Raw genomic sequence first — 22,622 nt, forward strand, 5'->3', positions numbered from 1 at the left:
CAGTTCTCCCAATTGCCATCAGCTGCCCCATGGTACTTTCCCAAACCTTATTGATGGCCTGAAATATTTTCCCTTTCAAAGGTGATTTTAGTTTTGGGAAAAGCCAGAAGTCACATGGTACCAAATCTGGGCTGTAGGGGGACTTACTCAATGGGGCGATTTGATGTTTCCCCCAAAAACACTACATGAGGCATGATGAATGAGCGAGTGTGTTGCCATGATGAAGCTGCCAATCACCAGTTGCCCATAGGTATAGCCTTCTGAATCATCTGAATAACTTCTGCAGAAGAACATTTAAGCCTAACACAAAATCTGATACAGATTCATTGCTCTACTCATTCAGTCCTTTTGAATACGATGGCAATACAGTGCACATGCTCACTCAATGGTGTCTACCACCCCCATTTACTAGTACAGTGAAGTTGTCATTGTTCATGCATGTGCATTCCAGTCCACTCTCCTTGGCTGCCAAGTTACATCGATATTGCACAACCCATTCTCATTGTATTAACAATGGCTGGACTTTTTCTAGACAGATCTCATATATAGTATATATAATTTATATTTTGTTTAGTACTCTGCCTTATTCCAAAAATGAAGTGGAAAATTAAATGTAGGGAATTTGATATTTTAGTCAGTAGGCAGTGAAACTGGCATGGGAGGAAAAGGGCTGGACTCACACAACTAATTCAGTGACAGAAGTAAAATTCAGACTGACTACCAAACAAGTAAGGAAGTTAGGCCAAGGACAGAGGAGAATGTGGGGAAGGTGTGACCTGTTATTTCCATCATCCATTTTTCCTGCCCTTCTTAAACTCATACTTCTTGGAGAGGTTAATGTGCAAGGACTTTTTCGACAAGTGACAGAATGCACAGGTACCACTGTCTCTTGTCTTCCATTGGAGTGAAAAATTGTTAAGAGCACAGTTTGCCAAAACAAACAAACAAACAACCCAAAACTCTGTGCTGAAATCATTGAAATGCCAATGATTTCAATGATTGTGCCATAATTCTCAGTTTTTGGAGGGGGTTAATGGTAATACAAATACCTAAGGTTACTACTTTCCTTCAAAAATGATATTAATTTGTTAAATAACATTAAGCATTTCTTTTTCCCTTTCAGAGCCAAAGACTCTGTCAAACACTTTCATGTTGAATATACTGGATATTCATTTAAATTTGGCTTTAATGAATTTCCATCTTTGAAGGATTTTGTCAAGCATTTTGCAAATCAGCCTTTGATTGGAAGTGAGACAGGTAAGCTCTGAACAGATAGACACTTGATGTATAAGACATTGTTTCAGGATGGAGGAGCAACAGGTGGATCTCAATTAAACACTTGCCACTTCTATTGAATTAGGTGCATATGACATGCAATTGGATATATATTTAGGAACTTTTTTCCAATAACTGTCTCATGTGCTACATTAATAAATTATATGTGTATATGTATAAATTTATATTTACATGTATTTAAGTATTATTTTAGGAGGAAACAAAGTGCTTTGCACAAAGTAGAAACTTTTTGTCAGATGTTATTTAAAGGATTTGATTAGAAATGCACAATTTCTTTAAATTGACCTATTCAATATGCAATAAACAAAAAAAAGAACACAGTAAGAACAACTTTTTGATTCCTCATAATTTTAGGTATGGGTAGTTTGCATATTGGGGAGGCCCATAACAGATAATTCTGTTCTTAAAAAATAAAATTTATATTTAAATTCTCACAAAGATAATTGAATATTGAAAATATTGACTAGCAATTGCTCTTCTGAGCAGTTCCTTCATTTCATCATAAAATGCTGGTTCTCTTGTCTTGGTTTCTCATAAATTTTTAAATTGGATTTACATATGGCTGAAAAAAGTTAAATTTACCTATTTTAGTTGTTAGAGTGAAACCAAAATCTGCAAGTTAAAAAAACAAACAAAACCCACTATTTTGGTATTTGAATCATCAAGATTTTTTTGTCCATACTATTTAAATAAAGTAAAAGATCGTCCCTATATTTGTGATATAAAGTCACAATTTTATATGTAATGGTAACTAAATAGTAACTCTCAGTTAATCAAGAGTTGGGTAATTCCAAGAACCTGTGGCACAGAGGAACTCAAGACTTAGTAACCCGACTGGTTACTGTGAATTCATACCTATTGTTTTCTTGGTAAGCATGGCCATGGGGTTTTTTTGTTAAACTGCAGTGTGGTGGGAAGAAATGCCATTATGGCTTTTTTTTCCTGCTATTTCTCTGGTCTGGATAGACCCTGATATAAATCACACAGTGCAGAGTATAGATGAAAAGCACAGTGGAAACCATGAAATATTTGCCTTACTTAATATTGACCACACAGGCCTATCACAGAATATTCCAATCCACAAAATTGAAGCTGTAATTGTTTTTTCTGACGGAAATTCTCTCCATCAGCCCTGAAAATGACTTCACCACTTTGCCAGAAGTAGTTCTCATAAGCAAATGGTAGGTCGGGTTGTATTTATTTCCACTGCTACTGTGGCTTTGGCAAGCATTTCAATTTCTCAGATCCCTTCACTTCAGACTTATTTCCTGCTTGTGCCCAACCTACACTCAATTTTGTTCAAATCTTGGTCACTGGCAATGAAGAGATTTTTTAAACCAAAGACTTGTTCTGTCTACCTCTATTTTTGTCCTTCGGCATGTCCCTCAGCGCCTGGCACTTTGGGTGAATGAATGAATGGATGGATGGCTACAAATAGGAAATCTTTGAAGCCTTCAAAGCCATTATAATTGGTACTTCAGCCTGCTCTTCTTTCTCCATGCAAAGTCAGATCCCTTTTTTTAAATTCTCCTCCTAGACCCTATTTTCAACCCCTTTGATCATTCTCTGTACTCTTTCCTGGACTTTCTTGAAGTTAGGAAAAAGGTTTCCATTTTGCCTACCAACAGATTTCAAAACAATTTAAGATTAAAGTGAATGCAGAGATATTTAGTAGAACCTTTCTGGCACTTATCCAATCACCAGTCAAGGGGGTCACCTCAGACTGCTCTAAAGTAAAGGCTTCCTGACATTGAATTTGGGACACTGTTAAACTTCCCAGTAAATATATTAACCTAGCTAAAGAAGGTTTATGATTAATGCATTAAGGATTATAAGGATTTGTAATCCTGACTCCTACAGTATTCTCCAAAGCTAAAGCTTGCTCTACCATTATCATTACCATCTCCTCTGTTCTATTCATTATCCAGTAAGGAATTTGCTGCTATTTAAATCCCTGCTACAGGATCCTGGTGCTGATGGACATACACTTGACTTACTGGCTTCTAGCCCTTGAGTTAGATTCTACTAACTCTATGAAATACATCTTTTATCCACTCCATCCAGATGAAGGCAAAGCCACTAAGGCTGGGAACAGAGCCAAAACCCATGACAAATAGTTGTTTCAATTTTGCCCCTCTGGGAGAAATAGGCTTCAGGAAACTAGATAAGGCACTGAAGTCATAATGACTGGAGCCTAAAAATTTCTTGGAAGCCACAGAGTCATCATTGCAACCTATGAAGAATGGTGAATGGAAACTGGGATGCCACCTCCTAAAATAGGTGTCTTCATGTTCACTAAGAGTCAGCTTCTGTCCTGGCCAGGTGGCTCAGTTGGTTGGAGCATCATCCCATACACCTAAAGGTTGCTGGTTTGATCCCCATTTGGGGTACATATGGAAGGCAACTGATCAATGCTTCTCTTTCTCTCAAATCAATTTTTAAAAAAATTCTCAGGTGAGAATTTTTTTAAAAGTTTTGGTCTTCTGGAGGACGGTAATGGATTTATGGCGGGCCCTTGTCTATGGTGGGCCTCTCATAGTGTACCCATGCCAGAGTAAATTGCAACCTTGAACCATTGCCCAGCCTTTTTACCTGTGGGCTGTGAGCACTGAAGGGGGTTACACAGTGTTAAGAAAAGAAAAGAAGAATACAGAATTGGCTTCCAGTGTTGGCTCCCTGTGATCAACAGACCTCCAGGTTGATGATTCCTTGAGCACCATTAGAAAAAGTGCAAATTCCTCTTCAAGTTTTTGTTGTATAAAAGATCACGAGGAGAAGGAAGTATTTGCCTGCACAATGGAGGACCTCACCTCCAGATCCTCAGAAAGGGAAGGACCACACTTGGGTATTTCAGGCCTTTCCTCTCAGCCCAGACCCCATTCAGGCCAGCCTCACCTTGCAGAGCCTGGAGAGTGAGTTCATTTAAGAGAGACTTTCTCCCACTCATCCACTGGAAAGGATGGAATCACATCTGAGGGCAACGGAGAAGATTCAGATAGCCAACGACCTTATACTTTTGCCTTGCACTTATATTTAATGTCTTCCGTAGAGTGAAACTGAGAACACTTGGTTTTGGGTCACAAGAAAATATTTGTGCTCAGGATAGGTGACAGTATTAATCTAAAGCAATGAATACTATTTCAAAGTTTCTTTTTTTCCATTCTCTTTCTAGTCCCTCTTCTTGAAATTCTAGGAATTTCTGTCTCCTACTCCGAAGAATGAAGATTTCCTGAACAAGACCCAAACCTCCTGACAACCTTAAGATTCTATTGTTATAATTTCCCCTTTCCCTTGCTATAATCTGCATTTAAATCTCTTTAATCTCTATTAATGTTTCTGTTCACTCTAATTTCTCCTTATTAATACCCCAAACACTCTTAAACTATTTCCAATTCTCAAAACTCAATCATGTACCCTCTTGCTTTACTTCCCTCCATGACCCTTTTGTCTTTGAACATACTTATAACTCACTGTAAAAATCTTTGCTGTAGTACGTAAACTCTGTGAGAAGAAGGGTTTTTGTCAGTTTTGTTCCGTAGTATGTCCCAACACAAAAAAGAATTAAATTACCCACACCTTTCATGTGTGGTATCCATCCCATTACCGATGCCTGCACTGCAGCTGAAGTGGCAACACCACAACCAGCAGACCCCTGGTAATTAACAGTCACTTCCAAAGTTTATACAGAGAATAATTTGAAATGATGTCATGTGTGTATGTATGTCAGTAATGGTTAAATTAAGAACTTCCCTTTCATTTGTAATAATAAGAGGTTACATAAGACATCTCTTCATAGTGTACATAGCTTGAAAATTCAACTCAAATAGGCTTGAAAATTTGAGACTTTTTATATATGTTTAGTCCCTTATTAATTTTTACTGCATCCTCTTGTAACCGGCCATTTCCTATATATTCTTGAAAATATAGACAACTGTGGGGGCAACTTTGCCAGTCTCCCCATTCACCATGCATGAAAGTAACTCTACCAAGACATGATTTGCTTGGGGAGAAGAGGAGGCCAATCTCTCAGAGGAGAAAAGCCAGGAGCCCCTTCCTCAATGGCTATTATTGGGTTGTAATACACAGGAATACAGGCAGCAAGGATCAAACAGTAGGTAACACTTCAAAGAAATCTGAGGGCTTAGTCTGAGTCAGTGTCTGTCAGAAAAGGGGGTTGGAGAAACTTTGGGAGACATACTCATTTCCTCCTCAGACCCTTGACATATGAATGAAAGCACTCGTAGCAAAGCAAGCTTCTCAGGACTTTTAGGAATTCTTTTTTATGCCTGGTCACCATGGATCCCACTCTAGCTGGCAAGAGGCTGCACCACCTCCTCCAACACAGGTTTTCAGGCTTAAGTGGATTAGAGCCAGGAAACGCTTCTCCCAGAGGACATCGGGACTCCAGCTATGTCAGAATAGCTGGGGGCGAGAGTCCATCACTCCCTCTTTGTTGCAGCCCCCAGAGTCCTTCCATGAAGGCCTCCCAAGTGATCGTGTCTGGCTTAGGTTGCCCCCACGCTGAGGGGTCTTACCCATCTCTGACTAACCAACCATGCATTGGGGGCAGGGGATGAAGCAGGGGCAGCGTTTGCCACCAGAGACAAGCTTTGTCTCCTTAGTGGCTTGTATTCTGGAGGTCGCTCACTCAGCCTTAGCCATGGGGGCAATTACAATTTCTGAAACTAGGCAGAGCTGTTCCCAACAGACAACAATTCTCCTTATGTTAAATTCTAAATATTATTACAACAAAAATTACCTTTCCAACTACCTTTTGTTTCTATTGTAATACTTATGTATGTAAAATTGTCATATATGATTCATTGTAGGAATCACTGTGTTGTGACTTTAATCACCCAACAGCATGAAAAACTATCATATTAGTCAAGTGCTTTGTTTGTGCATACCCTTTATAGTAATTGGTTCTTGGTTTTGAAGATCCTATCTGGTTCTTTCTTAAATGTCAAATTTCCACTTCTGTTTTTGTTTTGTTGTGGGGATTCCCAACCTCTTGATAACTACTACAGTTGTCATTATCTTATTTTGTGACACCAGCCATTTACCCAGGTACCATTTTTAAATAATTAAGTTAAAATTATCTTTAATTTGAGAATTGTGTGACATTTCTGAAAATAATTGCTGACAAGTTGAAATTTTGCCAAACCATGACCAGGAATCACTTCTTTTAGTTTGTGTTTGCCAAAAATATGTATTTTCTTAGTTTGTAATGTGGTGTGTTTGAAAAAGGAAAAAGCAAGCAAGGAAGAGAGTGAAACCAACATTTGTGGAGTATTTACTAAGTTCTAGGCATTTCATTAGATGTTGTGACAAACATCAAATTATTCAATCTTCTGAACCATCCACAATAATGTGCGAAGTAGTGGCATTTTCAAATGAGGAAATCAAAATTCAGAAATTTAAGTTACTGTATTTCCCCAAGTTTGCACATCTAGTAAACATCAGAGCCGAGGTGGGAATGCAGACTAACCTAGTTCTAAGTGTACGCACATTCCACTCCCATTGCGCCCTCCTAAACTGCTCTCAGTGATACTGGATTACGTATAGGATTGCCACAGCACAACATGGCTTTAAATGGGTTTGGATGGGATGACTCTCTACCACAGCATATAATAGGATGTTTATAGGATATGGCTGGGCTGCAGTACGTATTTCAGTCCTAGCCCTCTGTCTCTAAGGTCTATAATAATATTTTTGGTGTGTGATGTAAATCCATTGTTCTGAAGAGCACAAATCAACTTGAACATCTATCTTTATATTTATTGCCACTTGAGAAATTACACATATACTAGAGGAAATCTTAAAACATTAAAAGACTGACTAGAAAACATCTCCCAAATACTTTGGCCCATCTAGATCCTGTCTCTCCAGAAAGGATATAAAACAACCTATAAGAAGGCAAAATAAAATTTAAAGTTTGATGAGCCCTGGCTGGTGTAGCTCAGTGGATTGAGCGCAGGCCTGCGAACCAATAAACCACAGTTTGATTCCCAGTCAGGGCACATGCCTGGGTTGCAGGCCAGTTCCCAACAAGAGACACATGAGAAGCAACCATACATTGATGTTTCTCTCCCTCTCTCCTTCCTTTCCCCTCTAAAGATAAATAAAGTTTGATGGAGAAAAATAAAAATGAGACACAAGGATTAAATGACATCAGGAAAAAGGCATTTAAAATGAATATTGTACATCTGTGGGAAACAGGACACACATTTATTTAAAAGCACTCTAACATTTCTTCCCCTCAATGGGGCCTGTGTGTCTAACTAGGTTTACAGATGTTAGAATGGGCAGGGATCTCAGAAGGCATTTAATTTCTCTGTACAAATGCAGAAACTGAGCCCAGGTGAGAAGTGTTGAGGCAAAAACTCACATCTTTTTTCCTGAAGCTTTCTCCTAAAGAATCCATTTTTTTGAACTTTGACTTAGACATATGCTCTCTTGTCCACACTAGATAAAGTACAGCTCACACGCCACAGACAGTTTCTATGGTGGTGACCGCACCAAGGCTGAGAACAATACAGAGTATAATGAGTACACATGAATTCCCAGTGCAACTCTGTCTCTGTTGTTTACCAACGGATGTCCTTCTGCAAGTTATGTAACCTCTCTGAACTTCAGTTTCATCATGTTACAAAATTGAGCTGATGACATAATAGTTTACACTTTAAAAGTTCATGACTTGCTGTGAAGATTGAATGAAATTACTCATGTAAGACATTTAGAATTATTTATAGCATGGCATAAATACTCAGTCATTATTATTGTTATAATGAAGTCCTTTTGGTGGTAATTCACTCTATATTATATAGAAGAGCTATACATTCTTTGGTACATAATGAAGAGTTAGTTTAGGGACAGCTGAATTTATATTTCTCAAATGTTTATAATGTTTTTCAAAGCTTAAGTCCCTTTCTTTGTAAATGAACGTGGTTTAACTAGCACCATTTCATGATGAGTTAAAGTCCTCTTACACAGCAGGTTACAAAGAAGAAAGGAGGGAAATCTTGAATATTTCTAAACCCACCCCCTGACTCCACCAGAAAGCCACTTCCCTCCGGCAGGAAGAGACAGACGAGTCCATCATGCATAAGCCAGTTGCAAAGCTTGTTTTCTGAGCCTGAGGTCAATAATGAAACCTGAGTGATCTTATGTTAATATAATTCATCAAATAAACATTGAGTGCCAACTATAAACTGGGTACTGTTAGCCACTGACAAACTGGTGATGAATCAGATATCATCCTTGCCCTCAAACACCTTACAGTCCAGCTGGGGATCCTGATGAGTAAAGCACTAGATTTAGTGCATAAAAGAAATATCCTAAAATTCCCCTTTCAGGAGTGATGTGTGCTCTTGCACTATACTGCATTTCAGATATCACACTGATACCTGGAGCCTGAGACTGTTCTCACCCTTCTTCCTGCTGGAATACAAGATGAGTTCTTCCAATGCAATCTCACAGTATTACATACAGAGTAGGTATCCTGTAAGTAACAGTTTAGTCAAAGAAAATTGAAATGCCTACCTCAGTCCCGCTCTCATCACCTCAAAAATGTACCCCCACTGAGCATTTCTGAAACCAAGCTTCAGTCAAAGGCAGGAAACAACAGTCTCCTTCATGTAGCACAGAAACTGATGTGAAACTAGCAGCCAGGTTTCCAAGACCCGTGGTTGCTAACCCTCCTTTCTCTTCTCCTTCCACCAGCCCTGCCTCCAGTTGACTTTTATCTCAATCTTCCAACCAAGTCCTGGAGTTAATCTGGGATATCATTAACCCGGAGTTCCTCTCCTATAGAACCAAGGCACTATCTCGAACCTTGAGTGGAAATTATAGTGAGTCTGTAATGGCTTAATCATATAAGTTTCTTTTGATTGAAAATCACAGAAACCAATCTTAATAAGCTGATTAAAAAAAAAGAAGAAGAAGAAGGAGGATACAGGGAGAGAAGTGGAATTTTTTGGAAGGATATTAGTATTTCTCCCAAGAATATAAGGACAAGCTGAACAACAATAAGGAACCAGCCCAGTGATCTCGACAGCTCTGAGAGCTTTCAGAAAATTGAAATGCCTGCCTTGGTCCTGTTCTGATCACTTCAAAAATGTACCTCCGCCATGTGTTTCTGAAACCAGGTTTTATGTCAAAGGCAGGAAACAACAGTTTCTTTCATGTATGTATATACTTGAGAAACTGAAGCTAGTGGACCTTCTCTCCACAGAAATAACAAAACGGATCTCCAGAGGTGAGTCCAGGGAGTGCAGCCCAGATGAGGTGTTTACAGGAGAGCCAGAGTCTGGGATCTGCTTCTGTATTGGGATGTGATAGTCTCTTCAGAAGGGGAAATCATTGTAAGCCTCATGGCCATACCAAGAAGTCTGCATATTGGCCCTTCCTTGGGCAAAATGGCCAACTCAGGAGACCTGTCTTTTAGGAGACCGAATTTTTATCAGGAGGAGTTACCATTTTTTAAGTAGTTTATCATTTTCTTCATGCCACCATTCAATCTAGCCTCATTCATGGTCTTACTAGTTAAAATTAATTTATAGTCAATTCTACTTTCCTGGTTGACTCATATCATTTCCTTCAGTTTAGCCTTTATTGGTTAAACTTGAGAAGAGGATTTCAAAATAGAATTTTGGTCCTTGCAATGGAGACTTATAAAGCCACACTTGAAGTTGTCCAGTCTGTGCCCTGGGTCAAGATGGTTGTGGACCTTGGAGGCTGGTCCATCTCAGTCTCTCTTTTCTGCCTTACACCTGAATTACTGTGACATTCATTCATTCATTCACTCACTCACTCATCAAGACTTCATTATGTCACAAATTCTATCAAGAGGTGGGTATACAAAGATAAATTTGGATCCATACCTGCTCTGAGGAGCTCATAAGGTTTGCAGATGTGTCTGTTGTAAAGGCAATAGCTTTATAATACCAAGTGGTTACTGCACTGCAGTTTCCGGGAGCAGCACTAGCCCAGAGATCCTTACACAGCAGTGCAACTGCCCCTATAGCTATGCTCTTCCAGGGACTGATACTGTGGTAGGCATGATAACGGCACCCCCAAAGATGCCCACCTCTCTCCCTGGACCTGTGAATAAGTTATATGGCAAGAGGGAATTAAGCTTGCAGATGAATTAACCCTACTACTTGGCTGCCATTGAGCTAGAGAGATGATTCTGAATTGTCCAGCATCCTTATAAGTGAAAGACAAAGGCAGATGAGGGACAACCAGAGACATGGCCCCATGAAAAGACTTGACCTGCTGTTGCTGCCTTAGAAGGTAGAGAAATATGGCCACTAGTCAAGGAATGTGGGCAGCCTCCGGAAGCTGGAAAGGCAAAGGAATGGATTCTCCTCTAGAGCTTCCAGAAGGAAGCCAGCTTTGTCAATTCTGTGATTCTAGATTAGTGAGACTCATTTCAGATTTCCATCTTCTAGAGTTGTAAGAAAATAAACTTCAGTTATTTTAAGTCACTACACTGGTGGTGATTTGTTGTAGCAGCAATAAGAAAATAGAATCAGTGGGAGTATGCCTGGGGTATGCATGCCTGGTTACATGCAGAAAGAAGATGGACTAGGTGCATCTTCCTAGAGCATCATTAAAAAACCAAGTTTCATATGGAGCAGGATAAAAATATAGCATCAACTCTGAAGATAAAGTATAAGATTTCACATTCCTTCTAACTTGTGAGCTGCTTTGACCCCTGCGCTCCAGCCCCCCGTGCTCCACTGCTATACAGACGCGTTTAAGAAGCACTGATACGTCTGACCTCTGCAGTCAGTGACTACCAGGCCACTGTCATTGTTATTCTTAGCAGAATGTTGCACATTGGTCTTTTTTAATTTACATTTTAAAATTCACGTTCCCAAAGACAAGGACACTGGTCTTTCTTTTAAGGTTTTAAAAATACTCTAAATGAAAGTATGACAGCTAACATTTTTATAATCCTTTCACAAATACTAATTCTTTTTTTTATAAGATTTTATTTATTTATCTTCAGAGGGGAAGGGAAGGAGAGAAGGAGAGAAATATCAATGTATGGTTGCCTCGCATGAGTCCCCTGCTGGGAACTGGCCCGCAACCCAGGCATGTGCCCTGACTGGGAATCGAACCGCGATCATGTGGTTCGCAGGCCCGTGCTCAACCACTGAGCTACACCAGCTAGGGCAACAAATACTAATTCTTTATTGGTGCTTAAAATAACCTTGTGAAGAAAGGGTTAATTATTCTCACTTGCCAGAGGAGGAAACAAATACTAGAATGATTGTCCAAGGTCAACAGGCACTGAGTGGTAGTGTTGGCTCTTTCCATGTCACCAGGGTGACTGCCCGCAGGTGCATTGCTGGAGGGTTTGGTAGGCCACGTAGGGGCCAACCCCAAACCCATCAGGTATCTGCCATGTTACAACTCTGCTCAAACAGCCCCGAGTCTGCACAATGGCTGCTCTTCATTTAGGTGCCGTTGCTTTCATTATGACTGTCAAACTGTAACCAGACCCAAGTCCTGATATGACTAGATCTGTTCCGATGAAAGGATCGCATTGACAAAAGAGGCGCAGCCAATGTGTGAGAGCAGGGCTGGGACCTCTGGTAACTGCAAAAGGCCATTTTCACTGTGATCCCCATGCTACCACCATGAGCTGATGCAGAAAAAGGAGGAGACCAGAGTCTCCTGTTCTTCACTGGAGCCGGAATTAGAAACCTTCCTTTGGCCTTTCCCATCACTCCTTTTCATTCTCAGTGGTGCATTGTCTGGACCCACATCTTAGAAGCCCCAGTTGTGTTTGTGTAGTGAGTGCATTTGTGTGTATTCAAGCACCACAGAAATGTGTAATTTTGTTTGCAGGTTTATCATTATTAATAAGGGTTTTATAACTACACAGGAGGTATTTCATCACAGCCTCTCTCTTACTCCATTTTAAGGTCTCTACTTTCAATAATTACCTTTTCAAAGGAGTCTTTCGGACCACCATATAAGTGTTACCCTTGCCCAATACTATGCTTTTTGGTCTCTATTCCTTTATCTTGCTCTATTAGTTTGTTCAAAAACACTTTTCTCACCTGGTATATTATTTTTTTCATATTTTTTCTGTCTCCCCTGCCAGAGAGCAGATGCTCTATCTCCTTTGTTTGCTGTTGTATGTAGACAAGTGCCTGGCACATAGCAGAGCTCAGCAAACATTTGTGAATGAATTACTGAATTCTTTAATCTCCCCCAGTGTCTAGTGTAATCCCGCCATATGAGAGACCCTAGTAAAATAAAAAGGAAGCCCTACCTAAGGGGAAAAAGCCCTTAACTTACTTATCTATAGTCAAAGTTTCTAGTTTCTGATTGACTGGTCGGGGGAAGGGAAGGGTCAGAAGGGAGAACCTTCGGACTTCCGGGCGGAAGTGCAGAGTCAGACTGTTCTCAGCCCCTGAATGATGTAAACAAGCCCCCAAACCTGATCCCTTCTTCAAATAGAAATGAGTATTCACAGCGCATTTTCTTAAGGCACACAAAGGCTTTGGTTAGCTTGTTTCATTAATTGGGTGGTAGGAGATAGTAGAGGGAAGCTGTGAGTCTAATTTTTTGTGATCCACTGACTTGTTACAAGTTTGTTTTGAAACTAGGAAGAAGTAAGAGCAGTGAAAGAAATCCTCCTATATCCCAGTGCATATGTTGAGTTTGTTTTTATGGGTTTTGCAAAGTCTACCTGGAAAATTTTCAGTCATTGCTTAAGGTATAGATCAATGTCGCCTCTTCTAGAGGGGCTGGTTCTTCAGGGCCTCTGGGAGCCACCAATGTGCTTTGTTCATGTGGCTGACATTGGTCCCTTACCCTGTTCATTTCAATGACAATCTGTTAAGTGGTATCCACTGATAGTTCTCTTTGAGCGTTAGGAGGCCAGAAATCATCTCACCATACTTCATATCTCCAGTGAGCTGCTCGAGTGCTCAGTACATAGTCGGTACTTGAAAAATGTTGAGAAAGTAGACAGGTGAATGAATGAAAAAACAAGGGACGATAGTCCAGACACAATTATCCAGTTGTTAACATTTGGACCTTTTTTCTGGGGAAATTATTTGATTATGGTTTCTTCTTTTCCTTCATTCAGGCACTCTGATTGTTCTGAAACATCCCTATCCAAGAGAAGTGGAAGAACCTTCCATTTATGAGTCTGTCCGGGTTCACACAGCAATGCAGACCGGAAGAACAGAAAATGACCTGGTGCCCACTGCACCTTCTGTAAGTGGCCATTAATCCAAGCAGGCTCTCTCACTGTCTAAGAGCGATAAAGTGCAATAGAATGATATAATTTTCAAAGTATGTTTGTTCACATAAAAATTCTAACTTGGGATATGAAACCTGGAAAGGAACATAAGGTTTGGAGCCTATGACTCAGCTCATTCGGTTCAGCATAAATCATGTTAAAAAAAAAGATTCAATGTAATTAGTGGGGAGATCTTAAATACTTAGAAAATGACACAAATTCCTATCCTTACTTAGCCAAACTAGTTCATACTAGAGTGGATGAGAGCTGTTTAAGTTTACATAGTTAGCTGAACTATTCTTCAATGGATTTCTAAAATGAAGAAAAAGTATGTTCTTTTACCTTTGAAGTGTAATGGAAGGAAAATATTTTTGAAAAATATTTTACTCTAAACCCTTGGGATGTTATTTTCCTAGCCTTTTTTCCCTGCACCGAGTGAAGGGCACAGACAGAAAACACCTGCACGTCTCTGCAACACGTGCCATTGCACGGGTGCTGTGTGCCCAGGTCGCTCGTTGTTCTTTTGAGAGGCTGCTTCTTTTTGCTCTGTGAGCTGTGGGCTGCAGAGGGTCTTCTCTACTCCTCTGCCCTGCATTACACTCAGAGCTCTCCTATTCTTTTTCTCTTTGTTTGCTGAACATTCCTGGTATAAAACATCTGGATTTGTGCATATGACAAAGAAGACAACACTGTGATGAAATATCAAGAAATTAATTCTAGACAGTAGCCATCACACTTGAAAAATGATCACCTGGAGATAATTATATTTGAATATTAAATTATATTAAAATATGCGTGACCTTTCTGTCGCTGCAGTACTTTTTGTGCTCTGCCACCAGAGACATCTTTCTTAAAACATAGATTCACTGCATGACCTTCCTACTTAACACCCAGGGTCCTCTCATCACCCTGGACCCTGCTTACCCCTCTGGCCTCACCACATGCTATTCTCACACTCATGCTGTGGAACATGCTCCCCTTGGCAACATTCATTTCTGATTGTGCTCCTCCCCCCCCATCCTACACCTGAAGTGCCACCAACACCACACTGCCCTCTCATTTTTCAAGTCTTGCATCAGAGATCAGTATCTTTCAGGAAGAGACTTCCTGGCTCCTGCCGGTTTTCTGTAAAATGCCTCTCTTCTGTGGTCCAAAGCACCCTCTGTTTGCCTTTATTCTGGACTCATCACACTGGAGGCTAATTACCTGCACCTGTGCCTGCCCTTCTCAGCAGCCTGACACTTCCGAGGAAAGGAATCATAGCCTAGCCTTTATAGCTTTATAGCCTAGCCACAATATACATTACCTTCCTGTCACTTCTTGCAAATACTCAAAAATGAAAATCTTGGACATTGGTCGAGAAAGATATTTTAGCTTTGTCAGAGTTGGAAGAAGAAGCATCAGCTCTCACAACTAAAGAAATTTCGGGAAACAGAAATTGTTGCCAGACCAAGAACCAATCAAGACCTACCTCCTAATCTTTGTTTTCCAGTTCATGCACTCATTCTTAACTTTTCTCTTTTCTTTACCCATCTTTGCCCCACCACCAATCGCTTCAACATGTCTTTCATTTGTACCCTCAGTTTAACTTCACTGTCTCCTCTTTTACCCTTTTCCTAAAGATCTCCATTTAAAATCAATCATATCATACCCTGCTGTGTGTGTGTGTCCTTTATCAACACTAAAATGCAAGGGGAAAGAGTTGGTGTGAGCATGAGAGGCAGTATACTTAGGGAGAAGTAGACCACTTTAGCCCTGGCTGGTGTGGCTCAGTGGACCGGGTTCTGGCCTGTGAACCAAAAGGTCTCTGGTTTGATATCCAGTCAGGGCACATGCCTGGGTTCTGGGCCAGGTCCCTAGTAGGGGGGTCCTTGAGAGGCAACTGATGTATCTCTCGCATATCAATTTATCTCTCACACATCAATGTTTCATTCTTGCTCCCTTCCCTGCTCTTTAAAAATAAATAAATAAAATCTAAAAAATATGTTAAAAAATTAAAGAAGCAGACCACTGTAGACCAAATCCTGGAAACCTTATTATTTAATGTTTTTGCTCACCCCAGGTATCAGATGATTTACCTGCCCAAATACCTAAATATGATCACACGTAGAAGGTTCTGTATAATGGAGCCTTTTAAACACTTGTGAGTGAATGGTTGAGAATGACTGCATTCACACTATCTAGTGAAGAGTCCATGAAGTTTGCTGTGCATTAACATAGACAGAAAACTATGAAGGGTCCCTAAGGGATAGTGAAATGTCTCTTATTATTCCTCCTTTAAGAAACAATTGATCACTAGACCAGCCAACTGGGGAAACAGCTCTGATCACATCAGATGCTCTTGTCCCTTACTGAACATAGGCAACCTCAGCCTTCGTTGTTACCCCAAATGCCAACACAATGCTGTACCTCCATCTTCAATGAGAGAGCTCTAAGGCCTTCCAAACTTCTCCTTTTCTCTTCTAAGGATGCCCGTCTTGTACAAGCTCTGGCAATGGAGGAAGAAACTTAAGTCCCATTTACAGAAAAAAGAACTTGCTTAAAGTGAAAATGAAAACAGATGTCTATTGCCCAGAAATGTAAATGCTTATGTAACACTGTTTAATAACCTATGGCAACTGCATTTGGGGAAATTACTATTTATATATTTTATAAACAACATAAGATTTGGTTCCTGAGACTGGATGAAATTTAACTAATTTAGTTATTTAAATTGTTTTAAATTGAATTTATTGGGGGAAATATTGTTAATAAATATAGATTTCAAGTGTACGATTCTATGATGCATCATCTGTATATTGCACTGTGTTCACCATCCAAAGTCAAGTTCCCTTCTCTCACCACTTATTCTTCCTTTACACTCTTCTACCTTCCTCGGCACATCCCTTCCCCTCTAATAACCACCAGGCTGTTATCCATGAGGTTTTTTTCTTTGCTTAATCCCTTCACTTTTTTCACCCAGCCCCCAAACCTTTCCCCTCTGACAGCTGTCAGTCTGTTCAATATCTATGAGTCTGCTTCTGTTTTGTTAGTTTATTTGGTTCGTTAGATTCCACAAATAAGTGAAATCACATGGCATTTGTCTTTCTCTGACTGGCTGTTAGCATAATGCTCTCTAGGTCCACCCATACCGTCAGAAAAGATAAGATTTCCTTGTTTTTTATGGCCAAGTAGTACTCCATCATGTAAATGTACCACGATTTACCATCATGTAAATTTTAAATATTAAAATTCCAAATTATAGTAGGTATTATCTTCTTCCTTTTTAATGTTATTACTGCCTTTAATTTCAATGAAATATTGAAGTGTGTAGTACGCTATTCTTAACAATGATACTGCTTCTGTCTGCATGTTAGTGATTTAACTCATAGTTTTGTGAACTTTTGTTCTTTGTCTCTAGTAGAGCAACATCCTTGAGTATTTTCTTCAAAGGAAGGTCTTCTGGAAGTAAATTTTCTCAGCTTCTGTATGTCCAGAAAAGTCTTTATTTCTTCTTTTTAAAAAGATTTTATTTATTTATCTTTAGAAGGGAAGGGAAGGAGAAAAGGAGAGAAAGATCAATGTATGGTTGCCTCTCGTGAGTCCCCTGCCGGGAACTGGCCTGCAACCCAGGCATGTGCCCTGACTGGGAATCGAACCATGATCGTGTGGTTCGCAGGTCCGCGCTCAATCCCCTGAGCTACGCCAGCCAGGGCCTTTATTTCTTCTTTACTTCTAAAAGTTAACTTCGCTGGATATAATTATTCCTATCACGTAATTTTTCTCTTTCAGTAGTTCCACTATTTGATTCCACTTTCTCCTAGCTTTTAGGGTTTCTGCTGAGAAATCCAATGATAATCTAATGGGATTTCTTTTATCAGTTACCATCTTCTTTTCCCTGGCTGCCTTGAGAATTCTTTCTTCCTTGTTAATTTGTGAGAGTTTTGATACAGTGTGCCTTGGCAAACACCTTTTTTTGGGTAGAGATAATTAGGTGCTCTGTTTGCTCCTTGGACTCGAGGATTGAGCTCATCCTGGAGGTTTGGGATGTCCTTTTCAACTGTTTGTTTGAATAGAATCTCTGTTTCCTTCTCCCTTCCTTCTTCTGGTACGCATGTTATTCTTATATTACTCTTTCTTAGAGTCAGATAGTTCTTGTAGAAGTTTTTCATTATTTTAGGTTTAAGTCTCTTTCTTCTTCCCTTGTGTCATTTCTAGGTTTCTATCTTTGATATCACTAATTCTTTCTCCCATCTGGTCAGCTCTATTCCCTGTGCTTGCTAGTTCATTCTTTATCTCTTTTATTGAGTTCTTCATCTCCAGAATTGCTGTTTGGTTCTTTTTTAAAGTTCAGTCTCTTTGGCAAAGTACTTGTTTTGTTCATTGAAATTATTTCTGAGTTTATTAAACTGCCTATCTGTTTTCTTGTAACTCACTGAGTTTTTTCAGAATTGCAATCTTGAATTCTCTGTCATTTAAATCACATATTCCCACTTCTTTATTTATTTTTTGGAGATTTTTTTTCATTTTCTTTCTGAGCTGCTCTGTTACCTTGGTTATTCATGGTGTTTGATGGATTATTTCTCTGTTTAGGCATGTATGTATGAGTGGCACTTCTCCAGCAGATTGATAAGAAGTCTTTCTGTGGTTTTCCAATAGGTGGCGCTATGGGCCGGAAGTGGGCATCCCCTCTGTGTTCAGGTCACCTCAATCTCAGGGCATCAAGCTCCCAGGGGAAATGTGGTGGGCAATGGGCTTCGAAATCCATGAAATCATAGTGCTGAACCCTGCAGCCACATGCTTCCGGCAGTGCGGCCTCAATGGCTGGGGTGAGCTGGGGGAGGCTGACCAGTGTCTCTGTTACTTTGTTCTCCCAGTAATGGTGACTGACAGACCTCAGCAACCTCCTTTCCGTATCTCCCCCAACCCTGGGATTAGTCACAGAGTGTACCTGTGGCTCAGGGAAAAAAATGTTTCTGTAGTACCAGTTTTCAGGATTGCAGATAATGGGCTCTGCAACCCAGCACTCACTGCTACGGCTGCTTCTGGGGCCTGCTGCTAGCTCTGGGAAGGGAAGGGAAGGCGGCAGGGCTCTGTGACTTTGTTCTGTGTCTGGAATGCTGATTGCCAGACAACTGTGGCCACATCTCTGTGCTTCCTTCCTGCACAGGTCACTGGGCTCAGCAGCAGCATACTGATTACTCCTGCAGGAATACTCTTTGTATTGCTCTGTTTATCCAGGCTTAAGCCAGTGCCAGCGGCAAACTGATTCCTCCCTTCTCTGGGCTGAACCCTGCAGTAAGCTCTAGGCTGTGCATCTGCAGTATCATCTCAGTTCTTCTCCCTTCCCACCTACCTGCTTCACTTCCACTTGCTCACCTTCAGATGTGTCAATACATGGATCTCTCAGATGTGTGTTGAGCAGGGAATCATCTTTTGAATTATAGCTGTTCAAATTGTTGAAACTTCAAGGGGAGAGAGCAAGGGAACCTCTCACGCTGTCATTCCTCTGACATCCTGTAAACTTTTTTTAAGTGCCTACAATACACCCAGTTTTAAGCACTGGTGATTTGGCAAAGTACATTAAACAAAGGCTCTTCCCTCATTGAGCCCACATTTCAGGGGAGGGATCACAGGCACTAATCGATGTAATGATATAAAACCAATAGTAATACATCATAAAAAAAGGGAAAGCAGGATAAAGGGAGAAGAGAGATGCAGGGGAGGCTTCTTTGAGGAGGGGACATTTGAGCAGAGGCTTTTGCGAAGGAAAGGGAACACTCATGACAACAGGTGGGAGTGTTGCAGGCGGAGAGAACAGCGCAAAAGCCCTATGGTGAGAACTGCATCGAGGTGTTTTAAAGTCTAGCAGGAAGATCATAACGACGGGCATGGCATGAGCTGCAGGGAAGGTGGCAGGAATGAACTTGTTGAGGTAATGAGGGGTCAGATCATGAAAGGCAATAGCATTCCCAAGAGGAAGTACTGTTCAGGTAAGTGTTTGGAGATTTTTGATAATGTTTTAGTTATCTCCGTGCTTTGGGGCACTACTAGCATTAGTGAGTGTCAAGAACGGTGAGGAATCTGAGACTACCCTACCTGTGAGCTAACAAGTTAGCCTGCACAGCTTCACAAGTGCCGGTACATGGCACCAGGCTTCTGGTTGTCTGCCAGTTCCTCCAGAGGAAGACACTTTTTATCTTTGAGAGCTGTTTGCTATAAAAATATGCTTTAAAATTTGGTCTAGGAAAAACAGCTGTTATTGCCTTGCTCACAAGATGTGCAGAAACAGGAGGGGTCCCTGGAGGACTGTTTCCCAGTGATGGGGCAGAGGTCAGGGAGGCCACACACGCTTCCGGACGTAGGGAAGAAGCATTTGCCCACGACGCCTGTGCTCCCTCTCTCCACAACACGAAAGGTCGTTCAGGGCAATATAGCGTTTATTTTTGCCCTAAGCATTCATGAGGAACTTTGATATTCTTGAGTAACATAATTTGTTTTTAAGTTTGGGGGAAAGGGTCATTATTATTACCAAGTGCAAAATGGAGTGGGGGCAAAGTGAGAGACAGGGAGACCAGGTGGGAGACGATGATCAGCAGACCAGGTAAAAGATGGTGGTCGTTGAAACTGGGGAGAGGGGATAAGAATGGGTACTTAGAACAGGAGGAAGGGATAACGGGTCAGTTTTAGAATGTGTGTTGAAAGTAGCAGAGACAAGACTTAACTGTTGGGTTGAATGCACTCTGTGAGAGAAGGAGCAACAGGGTCAACGCTTCATTTACCGAGATGGCCAAGACTTCAGGAGGAATGAATGGGTTTGGGGGCACGGGAACGGGGAGCTCTGTTTTGACCCTGGGAAACATGAGATACAAATTAGTTGTGTTGATAGAGATTACGTGAGATAATGTATTTTAAGTACCTGACATAGAGTAAGTCCTATCTAAAATGTTAGCTTCCTTAGCTTTTCTTTTGTGGTACCTGATATTTTTAACAACTTCCTTCTAAAATTTCAGTTCCTTTTGCTTGTGTGACATTTTTCTCTATTCCGTTGTCTCTTTAACACAGTTTATACTTCCTTTTCACGGACACTCCCCTTGTATGTTTGCCATTTCTTAGGGTTCTGTCATTGAGGCTCTCTCACAGTTAACACTTCAGTGTCTACCTTTCTAGCCTTTCTCTTGAATAAAGATGATATATTCTATATATATAACACACCTATTATATATAATGAGCTCTTTATTGTAAATAAAGTTACAATGTGCTTGTGAATATCTTCCATCTCACTACATAGTTTTCTAAAACATCATTAAGACAAATTCCTAAATATTCCCATATTTAGATATACCATAATTTATTAAGTTCATCCTCTATTATGTTTTTACATTCTATTTTTGGTGGTTGTTCAAAGTTTGTTAAAAATATACAAGCTTTTTATTATTTTAAATAATTTCAAACTGACAGGGAAAAATTACAAGAATAGTACAAAGATTACACCATACACAAGAATAAACTCAAATGGATTGAAGATTTAAATATTAAACTTGAAACCATAAAAATCCTAGAAGAAAACATAGGCAGTAAAACCTCAGACATTTCTCATATCGGAATATTTTTTTCCGATATATTGTCTCAAGCAAAGGAAACAAAAGAAAAAAACAAATGAATGGGACTACATCATGCTGAAAACTGTTTGTACAGCAAAGGAAACCATCAACAAAATGAAAAAGAAAGCCCACTGAATGAAAGAACATTCACCTGTGATATATCTGATGGAGTTAATATTCAAAATTTATAAAGAACTCAATGCCAAAAAAACAAACAAGCCAATTAAAAAATGGGCAAAGGCCTTGACTGTTGTGGCTGAGTGGATTTAATGCTAACCTGTAAACCGAAGGGTCACTGGTTCAATTTTTAGCTAGGGCACATGCCTGGGTTGTGGGCCAGGTCCCCAGTAGGGGCACGCAAGAGGCAAGCACCAATTGATGTTTCTCTCCCTCTCATTCTCCCTCCCTTCTCCTTTCTCTAAAAATAAATTTAAAAAAATATTTTTAAAAACTGGGCAAGGGACTTGAATAGATGCTTCCCTAAAGAGGACATACAGATGGCCAATAGATATAGGAAAAGCTGTTCAATGTCACTAATCATCAGAGAAATACAAATTAAAATTACAATGAGATATCACCTCACACTTGCCAGAATGACTAATCATCAATATATTAACTAGCATCAACAAACAACTAGTGTTGGCAAGATGTGGAGAAAAGGGAGCACGCATGCACTGTGGGAATGCAGACTGGTGCAGCACCCATGGAAAGCAGTATGAAATTACCTCAAAAAATAAAAATGGAACTTCCTTATGACCCAGCAGTTCCACTTCTGGGAATATATTGGAAGAAGTCTAAAACACTAATTTGAAAGGATATGTGAATCCCTAGGTTGATTGCAGCATTATTGACAGTAGCCAAGATTTAGAAGAAGCCCAGATGCCCATCAGTAGGTGAGTGGATAAAATAGCCATGGTGCATTTACACAATGGAATACTGCTTGGCCATAAAAAAAGGAAATTTTACCTTTCCTGACAGCATGGATGAAACTGGAGAGCATTATGCTAAGTGACAGACGCCAGTCAGAAAAAGACAAATACTGTATGATTTCACTCATATGAGGAATCTAATGAAAAGCAAACAAATAATGTAGAAACAGACTCATAAATAAAGAGAACAGACTGACAGCTGTCAGAGGGGAGGAGGGTTGAGTGGGTAGGTGGAAAAGGTGAAGGGGCGAAGCAAAGAAAAAAAATACTCATTGACATAGAACAGTATAATGATCACCAGAGGGAAAGGGGAGTAGGGGAGGAAAAAGAAGGTAAATGGGGGATAAATGGTGATGGAAGGAGACTTGACTTGGAGTAGTAGACACACAATACAATATACAGATGATATATCATAGAATTATATGCCTGAAACCTATGTAATTCTATTAACCAATAGAATTCAGTCACCCCAATAAATTCAGTAAAACAATTTTAAAGAAATAGAACAAAGGAATGTGTTTGCCCCTGAGCCATTTGGGAATAAAT

The 22,622-nt window shown here is 40.1% G+C and overlaps 1 protein-coding gene and 1 non-coding gene across 2 annotated transcripts in view; both read left to right on the plus strand.

Moving 5' to 3' along the window:
• Positions 1 to 22,622, plus strand: part of DAPP1 (dual adaptor of phosphotyrosine and 3-phosphoinositides 1) — a 54,683-nt gene that overhangs the window by 21,993 nt on the left and 10,068 nt on the right. Inside the window, exons 3-4 of the mRNA XM_037036260.1 lie at positions 1,124 to 1,257; positions 13,409 to 13,539. Coding sequence (XP_036892155.1) covers positions 1,124 to 1,257; positions 13,409 to 13,539 — 265 coding nt within the window. The remainder of the gene's footprint in view (positions 1 to 1,123; positions 1,258 to 13,408; positions 13,540 to 22,622) is intronic.
• Positions 3,785 to 3,924, plus strand: LOC118979976 (small nucleolar RNA SNORA42/SNORA80 family). Its single transcript, XR_005065030.1, has one exon. It is a non-coding gene; the product is annotated as a small nucleolar RNA SNORA42/SNORA80 family (small nucleolar RNA).

This window comes from Sturnira hondurensis, unplaced genomic scaffold (assembly GCF_014824575.4).
Source record: "Sturnira hondurensis isolate 20B ecotype Veracruz unplaced genomic scaffold, ASM1482457v3 Scaffold0022707, whole genome shotgun sequence".
NCBI lineage: Eukaryota > Metazoa > Chordata > Mammalia > Chiroptera > Phyllostomidae > Sturnira > Sturnira hondurensis.